The sequence below is a fragment of the Lipotes vexillifer genome, unplaced genomic scaffold (assembly GCF_000442215.2).
Source record: "Lipotes vexillifer unplaced genomic scaffold, Lipotes_vexillifer_v1.1 scaffold515, whole genome shotgun sequence".
NCBI classification, from domain to species: domain Eukaryota; kingdom Metazoa; phylum Chordata; class Mammalia; order Artiodactyla; family Lipotidae; genus Lipotes; species Lipotes vexillifer.
Genome location: NW_006772017.1, coordinates 1,572,089 through 1,590,585, shown reverse-complemented (window position 1 = coordinate 1,590,585; position 18,497 = coordinate 1,572,089). Strand labels below are relative to the sequence as shown.

The following is an 18,497-nucleotide window of genomic DNA, read 5'->3' as shown; positions in this document are numbered from 1 at the left end:
AGAAAAAAATGAAATCCATAGAAGCAGGAAAAGTGTGTGGGGGGAGGTCAAAACTGCCCTATCTTGTACTTCCATTGTGACACTTGTACAATTACAATCTAAGCTTATTTATACTAAAAAGAAATCAGTTTGTATGCTATTGCTTGTCACTCATACACGTCTACTAGATCAGATTATACAGAGCAAGACTGAAAATAATCAAGGGTGCACATTTAGAAAAATAGTGACTCGGGTTTGTACTTTCCACACATTTCTCACTGCGGGCTTAATGTTCACCTGTAAGTTCACTTCTTCTGAAAAGAAAAACACTACTTTTTTTTTTTTCTTTTCTTTTCTCCTTAAAACTAAACCTGTTAGTGGCATTTGGCAAAGAGCAGACAGCTGAGCTGATTTCTTCCTTGAAAAATTCTAATTTCCAACCAAGATACCATCACTGTTGACTGTGTTAGCTGAGGATACTGACAGGAGACCACAGGCCCTACTGATCTGGCAACAGCAGACCAGGTGCCAGGGTCTCATCCCCCGACCACCCTGACTCAGAACCAAGCACGTGGTTTGGTTCTGAGTTAGGTTTGCCAATGCAGGGCTCTGTCCTGGACCAGTGCACACAAAAAACACTTGTGCCACTGTTCAGTTTTTAGAAAAGGATAGTTTTCTACCAAACGAAAGAAGAAAGAAAACCCCCCTCTAGTTTAGGTAATGTGTTAGTTTGGGGAGTTCTACGGGCTTGAATGCTTGTGACACCCAAAGCCAGCACAGTAGCTGGTAAAACATTTTCCTTCTGTTTTTAAATTTGCCAGGGGAAGCATGGTTAATATTTTAACATAAAAAGACTGCAAGTTAATGCATGTGAGAAACTCAAAGTCAAAGGAAAACAAACACAAAAACAACACTTAAAACATCCCATAAACCATCACGATATTAAAACACCACAGAATGGCCCACGGGCTCACGGTGTGCTCTGAACAGGGTGGGTGGTGCTGGCAGGGTGCTGTCCTTTGCTGGCAGGTGGCTGTCACCCCATACAAGGAAGGTTTTGCATACTTTATGGAGAGAGTTCTGTGCGAGGGTAAGTGCTTCACCCAGGGTAAGGGGCCGATAACAGTCTCTGCTGGGGTAGGAAACGGCAGGGGCTCACAAAGGTGTTAAGCTGTAAACGGTATCACTGTCCACTTGCTGAGAGCAGATTTGGCAAAGGGTTTTCTCTGTAGGTCTTGTGTCAGTTTGAGGGTCTAAAGGAGGAGAGAAGAAAACCAGAGACGGTTAAGGACATTCAAACAGCAGCAGTGGGCCCTCCAGGTCACATCTCCTCAGCCTCCAGTCCCTCACCTGCCTCTGGGCCAGGGGTGCAGATGGGGTTTTACTCTAGATATTTGGATTGAGGGGCTTCCTGGGACACGAGACTTGCATGCTAAAACCAGGGGAGCTGGTCACCCCAAGCAGACCAGCTATGCTCTTCTGGTTCCCCCTCCCCCGGCTATGAGGACTAAGTGACCTTGCTTACCACCCTTCCCATTGATATCCCAACATCAGGGGAGTGGAAATGGCCACTTTCCACAAAGGCTTCATTGGTCTGCACTGCTGGGTTGGGGTAATCTTGACTTCCCTCACTATAAAAGGAGAAGTAATCTCTAAGTGGGGTGTCCTAGGAATTTGCTTTTTATATTAAAAATCTGCAGAGGAAAAACAATTATATCACGCATACATATGGCCCAAAAAAACCTCCCACAAAACATCCCTTTAAAAATTGACAACACTATTATTGTTGGTATTATTATTATGCACTCAGCCACCTTCAAACGGTAAATCCTCTCAAAGCATCTGAATTTACATAAATCTTATCAGACTTCTTGTGACCACTGAGCCCCGAAAAGTTAGAGAATTAAAAAAAAAAAAATATATATATATATTATTTTTGGCTGTGTTGGGTCCTCGTTGCTGTGAGCAAGCTTTCTCATATATATATACTCATAGAGATGTAGCTAAAGGAACTGACATGACAGGCCTCAAGACCTTTTGTTTATGGAGACACTGTCAGCTGTCATGGTAGGAAATAAATGGCTCTAGGCCAAGAAATGGAAAAGTGGTAGGGAAGCAACCTCAGGATCTTCTCACCAGATAAGGTGAACAAGTAATGAAAAATGCATCAATAAGCTCTCTCTCTCACACTCACACACACATGTTACGTACATCTGCTTCTCTCTCCTTTAAAAAAGATATTATCTTAAATTCACCTGGAGGTTTCACAAGTGTACAATTCTGTTCTGTGGCTGGACTGTTTGGCAATCTTACCTCTCACCACCAATATTCAGAAAGACAGCAGGACTTGGTACTCGTAATATTACATACCTACGGTCATAATTACTCTTGCTATAGCTCCAAATAGAAGAACTTAGGTTGTTTTATTAGAGGTAGAGACAGTAAAACGGGAAAAGGCCCCTTCTTCCCACCCCTTCCCCAAGTATTTCGTTTCCCTGGCTGATGGCTTTTTTTGAAGGTATTCTTTGCTTTGTAATGATACTAGACAATATTGTCCTAGACTATAAAATAATGGCTTGTTGATTTCAGATGGAGAAAAGGTAATAAAACGGTATCAGATCTCAGTATCTGTGAGGTATTTAACCTGCCAGAGCCAGTGCTATTCTAGCTACTCTACCTGGGACCCCTGAGGCATGAAGAAACAGGTTCTTTGGGAGGGGATTTGGTTCATTCCTTCACAGTAACACTTAATAAACCACAACCTAAGATCACCAGGCAATTAGTCATCAGGTGACTATGGTCCCCAAGTCCTGATCCTGACTTAACTGTCAGTGCCAAGAGAGAAGGTGTAAAGTATTACCTAATCCAGACCCCATCCCCCGGTTCCCTCTGGTGTTAATTATTCAGCCACAGAAACCAGTGCATGCTGGGAAGGTGACACACTTCATTCTCCAAGTACAGAGGCAGAGCACGCAGCTTGCTCTAATGCTGGCGCCGGGTCAGAACAGGAGGGAAGAAGGCAGAGGGCACCTACAACCCCCAACGTGGCATCGTTCTAAGCAGAATAGGGCACCGGCCCTGAAACCAGGGGCAGGAGGCCAGAGTGGGCAGTCTATAGCAACAACCATCAGTGTCTCATCCAAAGGTCCAGAACCTTCAGGGAACTTCATCATTAAGAAGGGAATGCACTGATCGTCACTCTTTCCTTCTTTGCAGAATGGGCTTGGGGCCCCTTGCGGCACTACATCCTGGAGCTCCCCTGAGGTCTCACAGGAATCGGCCTGTGCCTGGCAGTTCAACTGGGAGACGCCAGGCCCAGGTTTAGAGGTTTAAATTTGTCACAAAGGACAAATTGTTATTAACAGAGAAACCCCCACTCCACAGGACAGAAAGGCAACTTGTTTCTCTGTGATAGAAGGCAAACAGTTTGTTTGTAAAATATTGTGAAAACAGAATGGAAATGCAATCACCCTTCTAAGAGGAACACCAGATTCACCATTCACTAGGAAGACCTTACGATTAAAAATTGTCACAATGAAAGCGGCCCCTCACCTGCCTTAGATTTTTAACCTCTCTTTGATGGCTCAGTGTTTGCACATGTTCATCTGACTCCATCAAGGACTGAAAAACATGGAGGGAGCACATTAAGTAATGGGATTTAACGATACTTAGTTTGGATACAAGTTCCCTGCTTTTGAATGGTGCTCTCACCACTCTGACATTCTTTCAAGTAAGACGCTTTAGTTAACTGTGAAGTTTACGTGTGTATGTTGATGCCCTTATGAGTCTAAAAACACATCAGATTAAGCAAAATTTTTGGAAGGAAAAAGAAGCCTACAGCTGATGGGAATTACAGCTATCACTTCACAGTTACTAGGCAATGGGCCAACTAACAATAAATAGGCAAACACTGTCCCGTCCCATCAGTGACTTTCATTAACAGGGAGAAAAATCTCTTCCCTCTCTCTCCCAGCCCAACACTTAAGTTTGAAATCAGGCTGTTGATGCAGGGAAAATGAAATGGGGAAGCCAAATTATCACCACTAACTCACATGATGTTCTAAGAAAGGGCAACACCTCCAAGAAACTGTACACAAAACGTAACAACCCCCATCAACTTTAAACTGGGAATAAAACATGAATGTTCCTACTGCTGTCCTCCCACAGCTCAACTCCACTGAGACAAATCTGGATTTCTCAGCAGTGTTTTCATCTTCCTGGCAGAGAAGAACGGAATAGGACCCCAATACCAAATATGACAGGGAAGGAAAAAGAGCCACAGGGATGAAACTCTCCTATCTGCAAATCCATACAGGTTATCCACTGCTTTCCTAGCTAAAACTGAAAGATCTTTGGAGGAAAGTCTGCCTGAAACTCAAAATTAAAGTGAAATATCACTTTCCTCACTCTTTAAACTTAATTTAAGCCAAACTTGCAACCCCTGGGGCAAGCTGGGAACTAAATATGGAACGTTTAGGATAGAAAAGGAAATGAATTGATATTCACTTGATCTGACAGGGAAACTTCAGGTGGAGTTCAGAGAACAGGTGTGGGTTTCAGAGTATGAATGTTTCTACCCGAGTAGAGGGCAAAGAAATGCCTGCCTGCCACCATCTCTACTTCCCCCCAGAGGGGTCTGAGGGACACCCAGTCCATCACAGGCCACAACCAACTGCCAGCATCCAAAGCTTCTGTTGGTGTCACCCCAGGAAAAACAGCATTTCTGCAGGGCTTGGGTAAGGCAGCCACGGCCAATGTTGGAGAGCCAAAATGAAAGCAATTCCCTCGGAGCTCATCTTCATGGCCTAAACACAAAGCAGCTCAAGAAACACCTAATGGGCACGACACTTTGGCTTAATTTGGTTAATTTTTCAAAATCTTCTGGGTTGGAATGGGCGATAGTGAGGACTTAGGGAAGTGCATGAAAACCAACCTGGGGTTCAGGGACTGCAGGGGCCTTGCTGATTAAAATGCAGCCTTCTGCCTGCAAAGCTGGCCGAACAGAGCCATCCTCCAAGACTGCCCAAGAAGGGGAATTAGGAGGTGCAGCTCTATAAAAATCCATTTTAGCAAATGCTGTCAAATTGCCATTTTAGAAGCTGAATAGTTTATGAGGGGAAAGAAAACAAGTATGGAAATTCTGGCCAAATTTGTACACAGCTGAGGAGCCTCCCTAAAGGAAAATCAGGCTTCTAGGAAGGGCAGCTCACAGGCTTTCTAAGGGGCAAGTAAGTACTTATGGAGAACGTGGGATGTTACAGGGAAGCTTAAAATAAACTTTTCATGGCAAAGGTGACACTCAGGAAGATACTGGAAAGACACTCAGCTAGACTTTTTGTTTTTTTAAAGCTTAGTTTGTGTAAAACCTAAGATACTGGAAAGACACTCAGCTAGACTTTTTTTTTTTTTTTTTTTTTTTTTTTGTAAAACCTAAGATACTGGAAAGACACTCAGCTAGACTTTTTTTTTTTTTTTTTTTTTTTTTTTTTAAGCTAAGTTTGTGTAAAAGCGTGACCTGTGTAAGCACTGCTTTCAGCTACCTCCTGTAATTCCTGGGCTTCTCAAGGTGGCAGCTGAAGCCTGTCCGTGAAGGCTGGCGACAGGCCACTGAAGAGCTGTCGCCTCCAGGACGCTTCAGGACCTGGATCTAGTGTGGACTGCCCTTCCAGCCAGCCTGTGTGCTGTGCTGATAAACACAGGACGAGGAGAGAAGCTGCCACCCTGGCACTTCACAGCTGAGGGACACAGAGCAGGAGTGACCTGCACAGAGACGCAGATTTCCTGCTGCTCAGACTGTAGGGATTAATGATGATTAATACAAGTTTAAGAATGTCCTGTCTCTGTCTTTATTTTGGGGCAGAGATTATGGTGACCAATATTCTTTGTGCATCCGGAGTCAAATATGGTGACTGCAATAGCAGAAATACGATACTTATTAATTTACTGTCAAGAGCAAAGTCGCAGAGATTTCCTATTTTCTTAAGGTTCTTAGATTTTCAAACCACACAGCACAACTTGCAAAGTTCTGGATTACAGTCTTTCAAAGAACTGTTTTTAAGGCAAAAGACTTTAAGGGGCTTTTGGATCCTTTCTGGATGCATGGTTACTTAGCCTTAATTATAATACTCCAAAACCCTGGCTGGCAGAGTCCTGGGGGTCTGGCTCCGCTGTCCTTAACACGCTTTAACACCCACTCCTGCTGATACGATGGGTCAGGTTCAGTGCCTTTGCCTGGTTTGCTCTCCCTATCCAAACATCCAGATGGCTCTTCCAGCCCCACCCTCCCCAGGCTGTCCTCTGCTAAACTCCTAAGCCACTTACCTGGCACCTCATCACATAGTGCCCAGAATGGTTACTTTTTCATACACATTGAAGTCCCAATATATTGAGGGCAGAGCAAAGCCTTCAAATCAAACCAAACACTTACGGAGCATCTACTATTTCAAGAGCACTGTCTTAGACATGGTATTTACCCACAATAAGTGCACATTCCAGCAGGGACACATTTTCTTGATGTCCCAAGTAGCCTGGAAAGTTGAAACAGAGGAGAGGCACACAATAAATGTTGGCTGAATAAATGAATGAGCCAACTCCTGGAACAGCCCTCTCTTCCTCTCTGCCAATTCAAATGCTTAACACCCTTTTAAGCCTTACAGCTTCCACAAAGCATTTTAAACAGACTCGCATTTGCTACGAGTTAATCTCATTTGAATCCAAGCAGTACCTACTGCTTAGGGGACAAGACCTAGAATTTTAATGATCCCCTTTTGGGAGGAGGATGGCTTCTGATGAAGTTTCTATTGAGAAGAATATGAGAAAAAACTCATACTTCTTATAAGATGAAACCTCCTAAGGACCAATACAAGGCACAGTTTTAACATCCCAATAATTTCATTTTTAAAATAAAATTTTAAATAGGATTTAATAAAGAATTTACCTTCTGCCATCCTACCAAACCCATTCTTTATTACCAGCCCCCCGAATTAAGAGTCATGCTACTCCCTCAAATTGCTGTCACTGCTAAAGTGATTCACCATTTAGAAACACAAGGGAAATACTTAGAGGAAATAAGTATTTCCAGGAGGAAATACTTAGAGCCATAAACCATGACCTGAATATCACAATGTTTATGTTTACTGGGTGTGGCCCCATCCCGTGTGACTCCTCACTGCATTTACTGGCTAGAGGAGGTATGGGGACAATTGGGAGTGTACAGCTACCCCTTTGAGCTAGGATGCCCTACCTCCCTTGGGACTGAGTGCAAGTGTGGCCGTAATGCTCCAGCCCGTCTAAGGGTCCAGCTACCAAGCACAAAAGAGGGAGGTCTCCAAAGTCTTCTTTTTCCTGCTTTAGATATGCAGGGTTTTGAAGACAATCTAAATTTTCCAAAAGTGATTCTGAAATCGAAAACACAAAATCAGCTATTTTAGTTCCACAAATAGTCCAAACTACTCATCCACCTGTGAGGTATGACCAGGACATGCAGGTAACACAGATGGCAGCCAAGAGGCAGCAACCACACCAGTGCAACAGAGGAAGGAAACCAAGAAGGAACAGAAAGGAGGGTCTCAAGGGTAGCTCCAAGATCGACAGAGACAGAGGCCCGTCTGTACTGAGGGCGGCAGTCCGGTGGGAGTGCAGACCCAGGAGTGAGGTGGATTCACATGGTGGGTGGCCCTCCTCTCCCCACTCAGCCTGACCAGCACCTGGCGGTAAGTGCTGGGAGCTACACCTCGGCTCTCCACCCCCAACCCCGACCTCAGCCAGCAGCACAACCTGAGTTGACCGGGGCTGGGCAGCGAGTGCATTCAGGCGGTAGGGACACTACCAACTAAGGGATACCTTCTAACAGGTCTATCAGTCAACACATATTTTCTGATTACTTATGCTGGGCTCTATTGCTTTCCAATCATTTCTGAAGACACAAGTGATCAATGGAAGTTCCAATTAATTACAGTGGCATGTACACAAATAGAAGCCCAGTGGAAATTAATTTATAAATTCAACCTCAGAACTTCCGGCCTCTTCTTGGCCATTAATTTCCACTAAGGAGTCAAACTGAACACTCCACACAGACATGAATACTTAAAACAAAAAAATCTTATGGTCCGGATGTCTTTCAACAGAGAGAAAGACAGAGGAGAGAGGAAAGGGGAGGGGAAGCGGGAGAAGGAGGGAGGGAGACAGAGAGAGAGAACATCCTGATATGCAAACCGTCAATCAAACCAGGACTGGCAGTTAAAGTTTTATCCTTAGAAACACTGGAATGATGCCCTGAGGGCTTCATGACTAAGTAATTCTCATCCTTTAATAAATGAATGTCATAGGCTTTAGCAAAAAAAGAGGTTATTAAAAAACAGGAAAGTCTAGAATTACAGAGTAAGGTTCACATCTGTTATTGGGAACAGAAACAAAACAAAACACCTGCAACCAAGTGGGCAGTAGCTCTCCTGGGTGGTATGTTTCACCTCCAGGCTTGGTCTTGCTTCTCTGGGAGGAAAGCTCCTGGAGAAGAACAGCCCAGTTTCTCTGGGTTTTCACTGAACTTAGTTGGCAGATCTTAAAGATACAGTGACCATATTTTCTGAACCCCAAATTGTGTCACGTTAGCCAGTGACGGCGGGGCGGGGGGCGGTAAACCACCAGCTCTTCGGGAGGTGGGGTCCATGGCCAGACCACTGCCAGCATCCTGCCATTCACTGTGTGGCAATCTTTCTGCTCCCAAGAAGTCCTAGGAGAACTGGAGCAGCTTTTTATTTCTCTGTGTGGCCACGGTGGCCTGGCAGTGGAGAGGGAAGATCAGATTTCCAGGCTCCCTCCCAACAGGAAGAGGCTCCACGCTGAGGAAGCAGAAATGGGGCAGGGCGAGGCTCCCCCCTCAGCACAGAGTGGATATGACAGTCTCCCTAAGGAAAGAAAGCGGAGGCCAGACAGCTAGGATTTCTCAGGCAATCCTTTAAAGATATTAATGGAACACCCTGGGTACCATATATGAACCTCCCCAATCCGTCTGTGGCAGAAGGTCCTTTTTAATTAGTGAAAATATAGCCCCTGTCCTGGGTACCCCTAAATTGGCAGGCAGGACTTCTAGGGGACATCAAAGGTTTCACACAACAGGCAATTGCTATACCTTTTTAATGAAAAGAAACCTAATTGATTCTAGTTTATTGAGGAAAGTAATTGCTCTTTGTGCCAACAATGTAAGACTGGCTTGGTGCTTTCCTTTTAATTCTGCATTAACCTCTGGAACCATTTTAAGTAACAATAAACATTAAGTAACTTTTGAAAAAGTTGACAAAGGACATTAGGTCATATCAGAGATAGTCCTTACAAGAGCTCTGTGGGGTAGGTTTTCGTTTTAGCCCCATTTTACAGACAAGCAAACTGAGACTCAGAGAAATGGAGTGGCTTGACTCAATGACACATAGCCATAAAAATGGCAGCCTTCTGCTACAGATTCATAGGTCCTCTGCTGTACCACAAAGACATTATTTAACTTGGGGTGGGCTGCAGGGGAGGCTTTTTAAATCCACATCTCCCCTCGGAGCAGAGCCCCAGGGACAGTGATCTTGGAGTGGGTGGCTGGCTCACGTTCAACTGTGATGATGAACCAGTTCTAGGAATCAAACATAAAAGCAAGTCTCCTGCAGGGCTTTTAACATGAACCAGCATCTGGATTTAGTCTGAACTCTGCCCTATCAGCATGGAGCCTATGTTTTTATCCCCCAAAGACAGGTGGAACAGACCACGTGATAACGGAACAGACCATCTGAAAAAGCAGGGTTGCCCCAGAAAACCAAGCATGCAAGGTTGCCACTGCCCCATGGGTCCTTTGCTCCACCCCTGCATGGAAAGCAGTCTTTTCCCCGGGACAATGGTCACCACCACCACTGCACCACATCCCCAGCCAGGCCATGCACACGTTGAGGGTGAGACCCTATTTTATCTTCCTCTATCCCCTGTGCCCAGCACACTGCAGGTACTCAATAAACAAATTTTGTTTAATAAATTCAGACTTTTCCTGAGCACTTCTACCAACATGGGACCTACCATTTTGCCAGGCAGCTAGCTCATCCAAGAGTAGAACCCACTCTGTGGCTGAGAAAGACTTGATGTATGACAAGGTTGTACAAAAAGCTCCAGTAAGAATCAAGAGGAAAAAGGGCAAAGAATCCCTAGTTCTTAAGAGGTTGCTGACCTCTTTCAGGATTTCTTTAGGGGGTTCCTTAGGACACTGGTCCTATGGTTCCCGGGAGAGGAAGGATTTGATTCGAGATGTCAGATAAACTTAGGAGACACTGCAATCCGATCCTAGGGGGTTCATAACATACACTAACTTCTAAGGCTCTGAGAAGTCCTGCAGGAAACAACCTTATTTAACTTTACTTAACATGGCGCTCCTCAGACATTTGACCACAGAATCTATTTTCCGCTTAAAACCCATGAATATCCTGAGGATTGAGTATTCTGTGAAATACTTTGAGAAACACCGACCCATGGGACCTCTAAATATCTGAAGTGTCTGTCACTAGTTCACAATACAAAATTTTAATTCATTTTAGTTTTTAAAATTTTAAACTTCAAAACAATTTGGAGGATGGGGGAAAGCAGTATTTTCAAATTAAATGAACATACCAAGAAAACCAGGGTGAAGTCTCTTGCAAGGTGGGGAATCTCCATCTTGGAATGAAAATCCAGCATTAAGACACATGTCTCCAAGTCGGGAAGAGAAAGCAGTGAACAAACATCCTTCTACCTGCCCCAGGGCCCTGGGGGACCTCTGACAGGCCAACCTCTCTGGCCATGGCACAGAGGCAGGTCCCAACGAGCCCCCTTCTCCCATCTCTATACAGAAAGGTATGCCTATGAGAAGCAGGCCCCTGGGGGAAGACTCTACTTACAGAAAACATTATTGATAAGATGTTGCATATTGAGCATTATGAACACTCTGAAAAGAAGCATTTAATGGGAGCTTAAAGTGTACACGAAGTTCCAGTAGTAATTCTGGTGATTTTCATTCTACTTATTTATGTTCCACACAAGCTCTGTGGCCAAAAGAGACCTGCCAGAAAGCCATCTATAAATGCTACTGCATGAAGAGCAACAGTCACTCAGGCTCTGTCCCCATGCTTAGCAGGCTGGCCAGTGGTGAGCAAAGGCGCATTAAAAACCCGACAGACCCAGGAAGAGCAGCCTTAGTGCTGGACGTCACTGCTTTCCAGGGAAAGGGGTGTATGTAAGGAGTGTACCAGCCTCTGCACAGAAAACGTCTTTTCAGGGCTCTTGTCAATTTTCTTTCACTGTTGTCAACACTAGAAAGATCCAGACAGCCATTCTCTCCATGAATGACAGTTCAGACTTTGGGTTTTTTAAAAAGTAAGAGTAAAGATCCCTGCAGGTACAGAATTCTTGCGGCTAGCACACTATGACCAAAGACTAGACAACAGTTCACAAGTGCAAGTAACAGAGTACGTTCTCCACGCAGTACGCACCGCACGTTATATTCCCTAATGGAAATATCTATCAGTACATCAAGAAAAAACATCACATGAGTAGCCTATGATATTGTCTGTATTTGGTTAGAATCAGTCCTATCCCCCAACATGAATATTTAAAGACATAATGGAATCACAGCATTTAAACATCAGTCCAACAAGTATCAAAGATTTGTTCCTTTCTGGAAGTAGCCTAAATTTAAATTCTCAACGGCCTCCAACACCAGGACCTGCTGTTGCCACACTAGTATACCACTGTTCCTTTACAGTTCCATATCATCACATATCCCTTACGGTGGCAATTTCACAGACAGAATGTTAGGTTTCAGGTTTAAAATTATACATACTATGCACCCTTAAAATTCTATGATTTTGCTAAAAAATACAACAACTAGTGAATATAATAGAAAAGAAGCAGACTCACAGCTAGTGGTTACCAGTGGGGAGAAGGAAGAGGGGAAGGGCCGGATGCAGGTAGGGCATTAAGAGTTACAAACTATTAGGTATAAAATAAGCTACAAGGATATGTTGTACAACACAGGGAATAAAGCCAGTATTTTATAATAACTATAAGTGGAGCATAACCTTTAAAAACTGTGAATCACTATATTGTATGGCAACTACACTTCAATTTAAAAAACAAAATAAATCTTATTGGTTAAACAAACAAACAAAAAACCCCAAACAAACAAAAAAACCAACTCTATGATTCTGTCCTCTTTTGACAGATGAGAAACCTATTATTCTAAGAGATTCATCAGTGACGTGGCCAGTGGCACAGACAGGAAGAGAACTACCTCTCTCCTCTCCACCTGGGCTTTTCCTAGTTAGTATTTTCCAATCCTTATCATAAAGTTGTTTAAAACGCAACTAAATATGGGCTGCTCCCTAATGGGGTCTCCAAATGCCAAAAGATGAAGATGAACGAAAAAGCATGTGAACTTAGGCATCTTCTGACATCAAAACTACAGTGAAACTGACGTTGCTTTCCTGCGAGAACAGACACGTGTCAATCTCAGGAGGGCTTACTGGAGGCACAGCCCTGAAACCACCACACTTGCTCACAGCCATGCCTGCTGCCAATCTGTACACATGCACACCAAGCTTCCCCAGTGCCTGAGAGAAGCTAGTGCCCTTCATACCCCAGTAGCTGGCACTCACAAAGAGGTACAGTTATTCTTTCCTTTTCCAGATAGACCTGTAGGTCAAAGGATTTCACACGTCATCTAAAATGAATGACATGTGTGAAACACCCACCCCTCCAGAGAAGCATCTCACCACAGCTCTCCAGCAAGACTGTCTGTCAACTGGACAGAACTGCTCCGGTGCCCACTCGGGGTCACATGACCTTCAGTTAGCAAGGCAGGAAGTGAGTCTAGAGAATACCACAACTACTGGCTTAAAAAAAAAAGTCAAACCAAGAAAGTCATTATAGAACAAGTCTTGGGAAGCTGAGGTGCTTAATTAGGGAGAAGTGAATTCTGAGACTGTGACCCGAGTCCTGTTTTGTGAATTCAGGAGAATCTTCAATAAAGCGATAGCCACAAGTTTACTGTAAAAGTAAGAATATACATTAGGCCACACATGCTCCTGGCTATATAGTGGAGCAATTTATTCCAAAGCAAAATGGAAATCCTAAAGCCAGAAACCAGGCTCCCTCAAAGCCCTTCACGGTCTTCAGGATGTTTCTTTCTCTTGCTCTGGTCATACTGAGCTGGTTTACTTTCAGGAAAATTCGGTGACTTTTCATATTTTTTACTTAAGAAATATCTCCTCAAAAACACTTCACCCAAAATATTTTGAGAAAAAGGTGACTAAATGACCCTAAGATTCCAAAAGGGCATAATAATAAAATATGTAATCTTAAAAGTAGTTACTTATTATCAAAATAATAATTCACTAAATATATATTTTTAAACATAAGTATTTAAATCTCCCTTAAAAAAATATATATATATATATATTTTTGTGGTACGCGGGCCTCTCACTGTTGTGGGCTCTCCCGTTGCGGAGCACAGGCTCCAGACGCGCAGGCTCAGCGGCCATGGCTCGCGGGCCCAGCCGCTCCGCGGCATGTGGGATCTTCCTGGACCGGGGCACGAACCCGTGTCCCCTGCATCGTTAGGTGGACTCTCAACCACTGCGCCACCAGGGAAGCCCTCCCTTAAAATATTTTTATACCACCTTTTAGAATTACACACACACACACAAGAAAAGTCTGCTATGAATTAAAAGGAAAACCTACACGTGAAAAATAAGACAAAAATTGATAGCACATTTTCTTCTCAATGAACTAGAAAGTGGATTCCTTACAACCAAACCAAAATTAAAACCTACTTGTGTCTTCAGAAGCCACAATCATATTCCTCTTCTTAAAGGAAGACAAACTGTTCTTCTAAAAGCCAAATATCTAAATTTCTCAAGGCAAGTCTCCACCAGTCCGAGTTCTGGCAGTACGGAAGTGTGTCACCCTTCTTAGCTTCTGCTGCAGTCTTTTTACCGTCTCAAGGGCTATTAAATGACTCGAAACAGATGTCTGAGTGCCATTAGGGACCTGCTTCTGCCTGGGAAAGCGGAGAAGCTGAGCATCACAACACTCTCGACATTCCACTTTCGACAACTACCCATGAACGGGATGAGCTCATCACAGGAGACCCTTATAATTCCTTCACCAGGGCAGAGGGTTAAACAAGGCTCAGCTTTTTATGGCTTTGAATCCCATTTCTCTTTCACACCACTTAATAAAGAAGAGTGTAAGTAGCTTGCTGATATTAAAAAAAAAAAAAAAAAAAAAAGGAACTGGGGCATAAAAAGAGCCCCTGAACATGGGAGGGTCTGGGGGTACAAATGTGTTATAGCAGAAGACCCCAGTGCTCATCTTACCACTTGAAGAGGAGAGTTCTGGGGCAAGCTTGTGTGTTACCTACTGATTCTGGCTCCGGTTCAGAGCACTTCTCATTTTTACCATCTAGAGATAATTAGGAAGAACGATTATGGTTCAAGCCATTCCAGAAATAGGGATTCTGGGTCCAGCTGTGTGACCCTGGGCAGACCACTTAACCTCTCTGGGCTCCCTGCTTACTCATGTGTCAGTCAGTATGTGTACCTAATAACACTGCACATACTTCAGCCAACTGCAGTTTTACAAAGCACGTTCACACACTTCAGTGCATTTGATTCTTGCAATAACCCTGTGGAGTAACAGGGGCTATTATCCTCATTTTATAAGACTGGAAATTGAGGTTCAGAGGCTAAGTGACACACTCCCAACAGCAACCAGAAAGCAGTAGAAGTGGAACTGAACCCTCAACTTCCGATTCCAGTCAAATGCTTCTCTTTTGTTGCCACATCATGTTGCATGATCTCTCTGGTTCCAACAGAATTAAAATGCCACAATTTAAAAAATCTCTGTCACCATTCACAACTCTTGTCACCGTTTGGAACCTGACACCATTTATATGTTGGGAAAAAGAAGCACATGAGTAAGTGCTCTCTCACATTAAAAACTTCTGTTTTCTGTTTAATTCCTTTTGCTCTTTTAAATGCTTAGATGCTGAGTGCTAATAAAGATGCTTAGTACTAATGGTGAAGAATCTAACAGATCTTGCTTCTGGTGGAAATACTCCTGTATGAAAGAGTCCAGAAAGCACAGTCTACTGTCAAATTAGAAGCACCTAAAAATTGTTACTTTGCTGGATAAAACAGATATAGAAACCGTAGCATCGAAGATGGACAATGGCAGTGCTGGACCTGAGAGCCTAAGAAAGCCCTTTGGCTGCGTCCTTAACCTTGATGTTTGTGTGGCCTAAGGTCCCCTTCCTCCCATCCCTTCTATCCTCATCCATCCATCCAGTAGGGGGACCTGTGTCATAGGTCAGCGAGGGTGACTGGATACAAAGAAAAATGAAACCTCTGAATGTGTATTCTTTTTACTGGCAGAAAAACTCCTGAGCTGTCAGCAAACTGTGGGGAGGGGCACCTGACAGCCCTATTTGTTTTGCTGGTACAACTCAGAATGAACTGGTTGGGAGCCAGGTTACTGTGCACCACGTAAATGAAAGCCATTGTCCCCCACCGCCCCTGTTATTACTATGCCATAGCACTGGGCACTGACCTGCTCTGCCCACTTCCCCTTTCCTCAGTGAGCCTTCAGCCTGGCACCCAGCTCTGAGATGAGGCCTGCTTAGCACCAGTGAAGCTCCCCACATTCAAACCAACAACGTTCTGTGTGGAGATGAGGGAATCAAAGTTAAAATCCAACCCATCAGCATCCATGAGTTCGCTACGGATAATGGACTCCATGTCACATTCCAAGCTCCCATTGAACATGTCCAGGTCCAAGTCGCTGGGGAACTTCTCATGGCCCATGACGGGAAGGTGCGCACTAGCTGAGTACAAGGAGGAGCCTGAGAGAGAGTCCGAGAGGGTTTGCATAGACTGGCTGACAGGAGACTGCTGCTGGTGTTTGGCTGACCCGAGGCTGCTGGAATCGCTCAAGCCCATGTTGCTGACGGAACTTGACAAGGCACGGCTGCCACCGAGAGCGCCCTGGTTTTGGTGCTGGTGGTGGAGCAAGTTCTGATTGACCAAACTCCCCTGGTTAGGCTGGGCGGCAAAGGACATCATTGGATCACTGCGAAGCATCACGTTCCGGCGGGAGTTCTGGGCGGACACAGCAGTGCTGGCCTGAGACATCAAGGGGTCCGACTGGGTCATCATGACATCGCTGTGGCTGAGTGAGTCCGACGTGAGCAGGTCCTGGAGTGTCTGGTTGCCGTAGTGCGACATGGAAGAGAAGGTGGCTGGCTTGTTCTCTTGGATGGTCTGCATGGGAGACTGACGCAGGGAGTTCAGAGACGAGGGGCCAAACACCGTGCTGCTGAAGGAGCTGGTGGGGGAGCCCAGGCCGGAGCCCTTGGTGGTGTATGGGAAGCTGGAGCTGCGCTGCATAAGCCCTCCGGGGGGCGACGGCTGGGACGCAGGGAGCGCGATGTTGTCCAGCAGGTCGTCCATGAGGTTGTCGGCCAGCCCGTCGTTCAGATTCATGGTGCCCGCCATGTCGGTCAGCCGGGGCAGCTCCACGGTGCACGGCTTGCTGACGGAGGGGGACAGGCTGGCCGAGCTGCTGTACAGCATGGGGGAGAGTGGCGCGTCATCATCCTGAACGTCGTCCAACTCAGTGCTAGCTAGGATAGGGGACAGGCGGCCACTGACTGTGCTGGCATTGGAATTGGTGCGTGAGCGGAAGTCGGTCCATGCGTCCAGCTCATCACTGCTGCGAGACGTGGGGCTGCCGGGCCACTTGGAGAGCTGGGAGGGACTGTCGTCTGCTGACTCGGTGGCGGTCTGCAGGGCTGCCTTCTTCTTGGCTGCACGGCCCCGGCTCTTGGTGTACTTGTTGCTGTTGTCCATGGAGACGGCCCGCCGCCGGGGCGCCTTCCCACTCTTCCCCCCATCAGGGTTGATGATCCACCATGAGCTCTTGCCGGTCCCCTCATTCTGAACCCGCATGAACCGACTGTGCAGCGACAGGTTGTGCCGGATAGAGTTCTGCAGAGAGAGAAGGGACAATGCAGATGAGCCAGAATGGTCCAAACTGAGCACTCAGAAGAAACAGTTACTAATCAGACTCATTTTTTAAAGCAACCTCAGAGGCTAAGGAAAAAAAAAAGCCTTTGCATGACCCTCCTTGGCTTGCTATTAAATGACAGTATTGAAAATGGCAAGCTCCATATTTAGAGGGTGGGAGATGGTTTCATATCCAGGAAATGCTGGGGATGTAGGAGCTCAATGGCATTGTTTTTCTTAAATTCCCAAGTTTTATTGTCCTTTCTGTAACTGTACCTTCTTATACTGAAGTTCACACTTATAATGTATTACCACACCATTTCTCCCTGCACTTTGCAATAAATCTCCCTGGCTCTCTAAGGATAATTAATCACTTAGGGGGCTATTTTACTCTATTCTGGTCCCCTCCTCCTCTAGTACAGAGGCAGCATCTACCTTTTCTTAACCACTTCTATGAACCCAGAACTGGTGTGAATTGTTACCTATCCTTTCTACGACTCCATCCCCTCCTGCCACAATTTCACACCTGTCTCACAAGCATAAGAAAAAAATGGTAAAGTAGGATTTGCTGAGTCGACAGAAGTAGGCAAGTTTCCCATTCAAAAAAATTCCAAGTAATTTATACAGACACTCCCTCCTCAAGGCAATGTGGTCTGAGCACAATAACTTCCTTCCGAAGAGTACAGTATAGAAAGAGGAGGTGGGAGAGAGTAACTTCACAGTGAAAAACCTGACATCTCAGCCAGGTGATCAACACGAACAGGGCAAAGTCAGGCTGATAACAGGCACTCGCTATAATGTGATGAAAACAGCACCTTCCTCAGTGGTCTCCCTTCCAAAACCCATCACGCCAGTCTAGTCATGAGAAAAACTGCAGACAAACCCCAAATAAGGAACATTTTAAAATGCCTGTCCAGTAGATCCACAGGCAGCCTAAGGAAGCATGATGACTACATATAATGTGGTATCCTGGATGGGGTGCTGGAACAGAAAACGGATATTAGGCAAAAACTGAGGAAATCTGAATAAAGCACAGACCTTAGTTAATAATAATGTATCGACATTGGTTTATTACTTGTGACAAATGTACCAAACTAATATTGGATGTTAACAACAGGGGGAACCTGACGTGGATACCCAACATCAAGAACTCTGTGTACTAGGTCTGTAACTTTTCTGCAAATCTAAAACTATTCTATATTGAAAGGTTTATTTAAAAAAAGAAAAGAAAAAGGGCAAAATATCCTCGAAAACCTCACAACTGCACCCATCTTGCAAGAATCCTCCTGGCTTGGTAGACCAGCCCAGTTCACAGGGGTGACCCAGATCCAGTCCTATCTCTGCCACCGACCAACCATGTGACCTGAGCAAATCGTTTAATCTGTCTGCAACAGCTTCAGTTCTTCTTCACTACAGCCATAACATCCAAACCGTCCCTCCCTGATAGGGATGACG

General features: G+C 44.9%; 1 protein-coding gene across 1 annotated transcript in view; it reads right to left on the bottom strand.

Annotated features, from left to right (window-relative positions):
- Positions 1-331: 331 nt before the first annotated feature.
- Positions 332-18,497, bottom strand: part of FOXO3 (forkhead box O3) — a 119,710-nt gene continuing 101,544 nt past the window's right edge. The window contains exons 3-4 of the mRNA XM_007447259.1: positions 15,589-17,024; positions 332-1,232 (exon numbers count right to left, since the gene is read on the bottom strand). Of these exons, the coding sequence (XP_007447321.1) occupies positions 15,624-17,024 (1,401 nt within the window). The 3' untranslated portion in view covers positions 332-1,232; positions 15,589-15,623. The remainder of the gene's footprint in view (positions 1,233-15,588; positions 17,025-18,497) is intronic.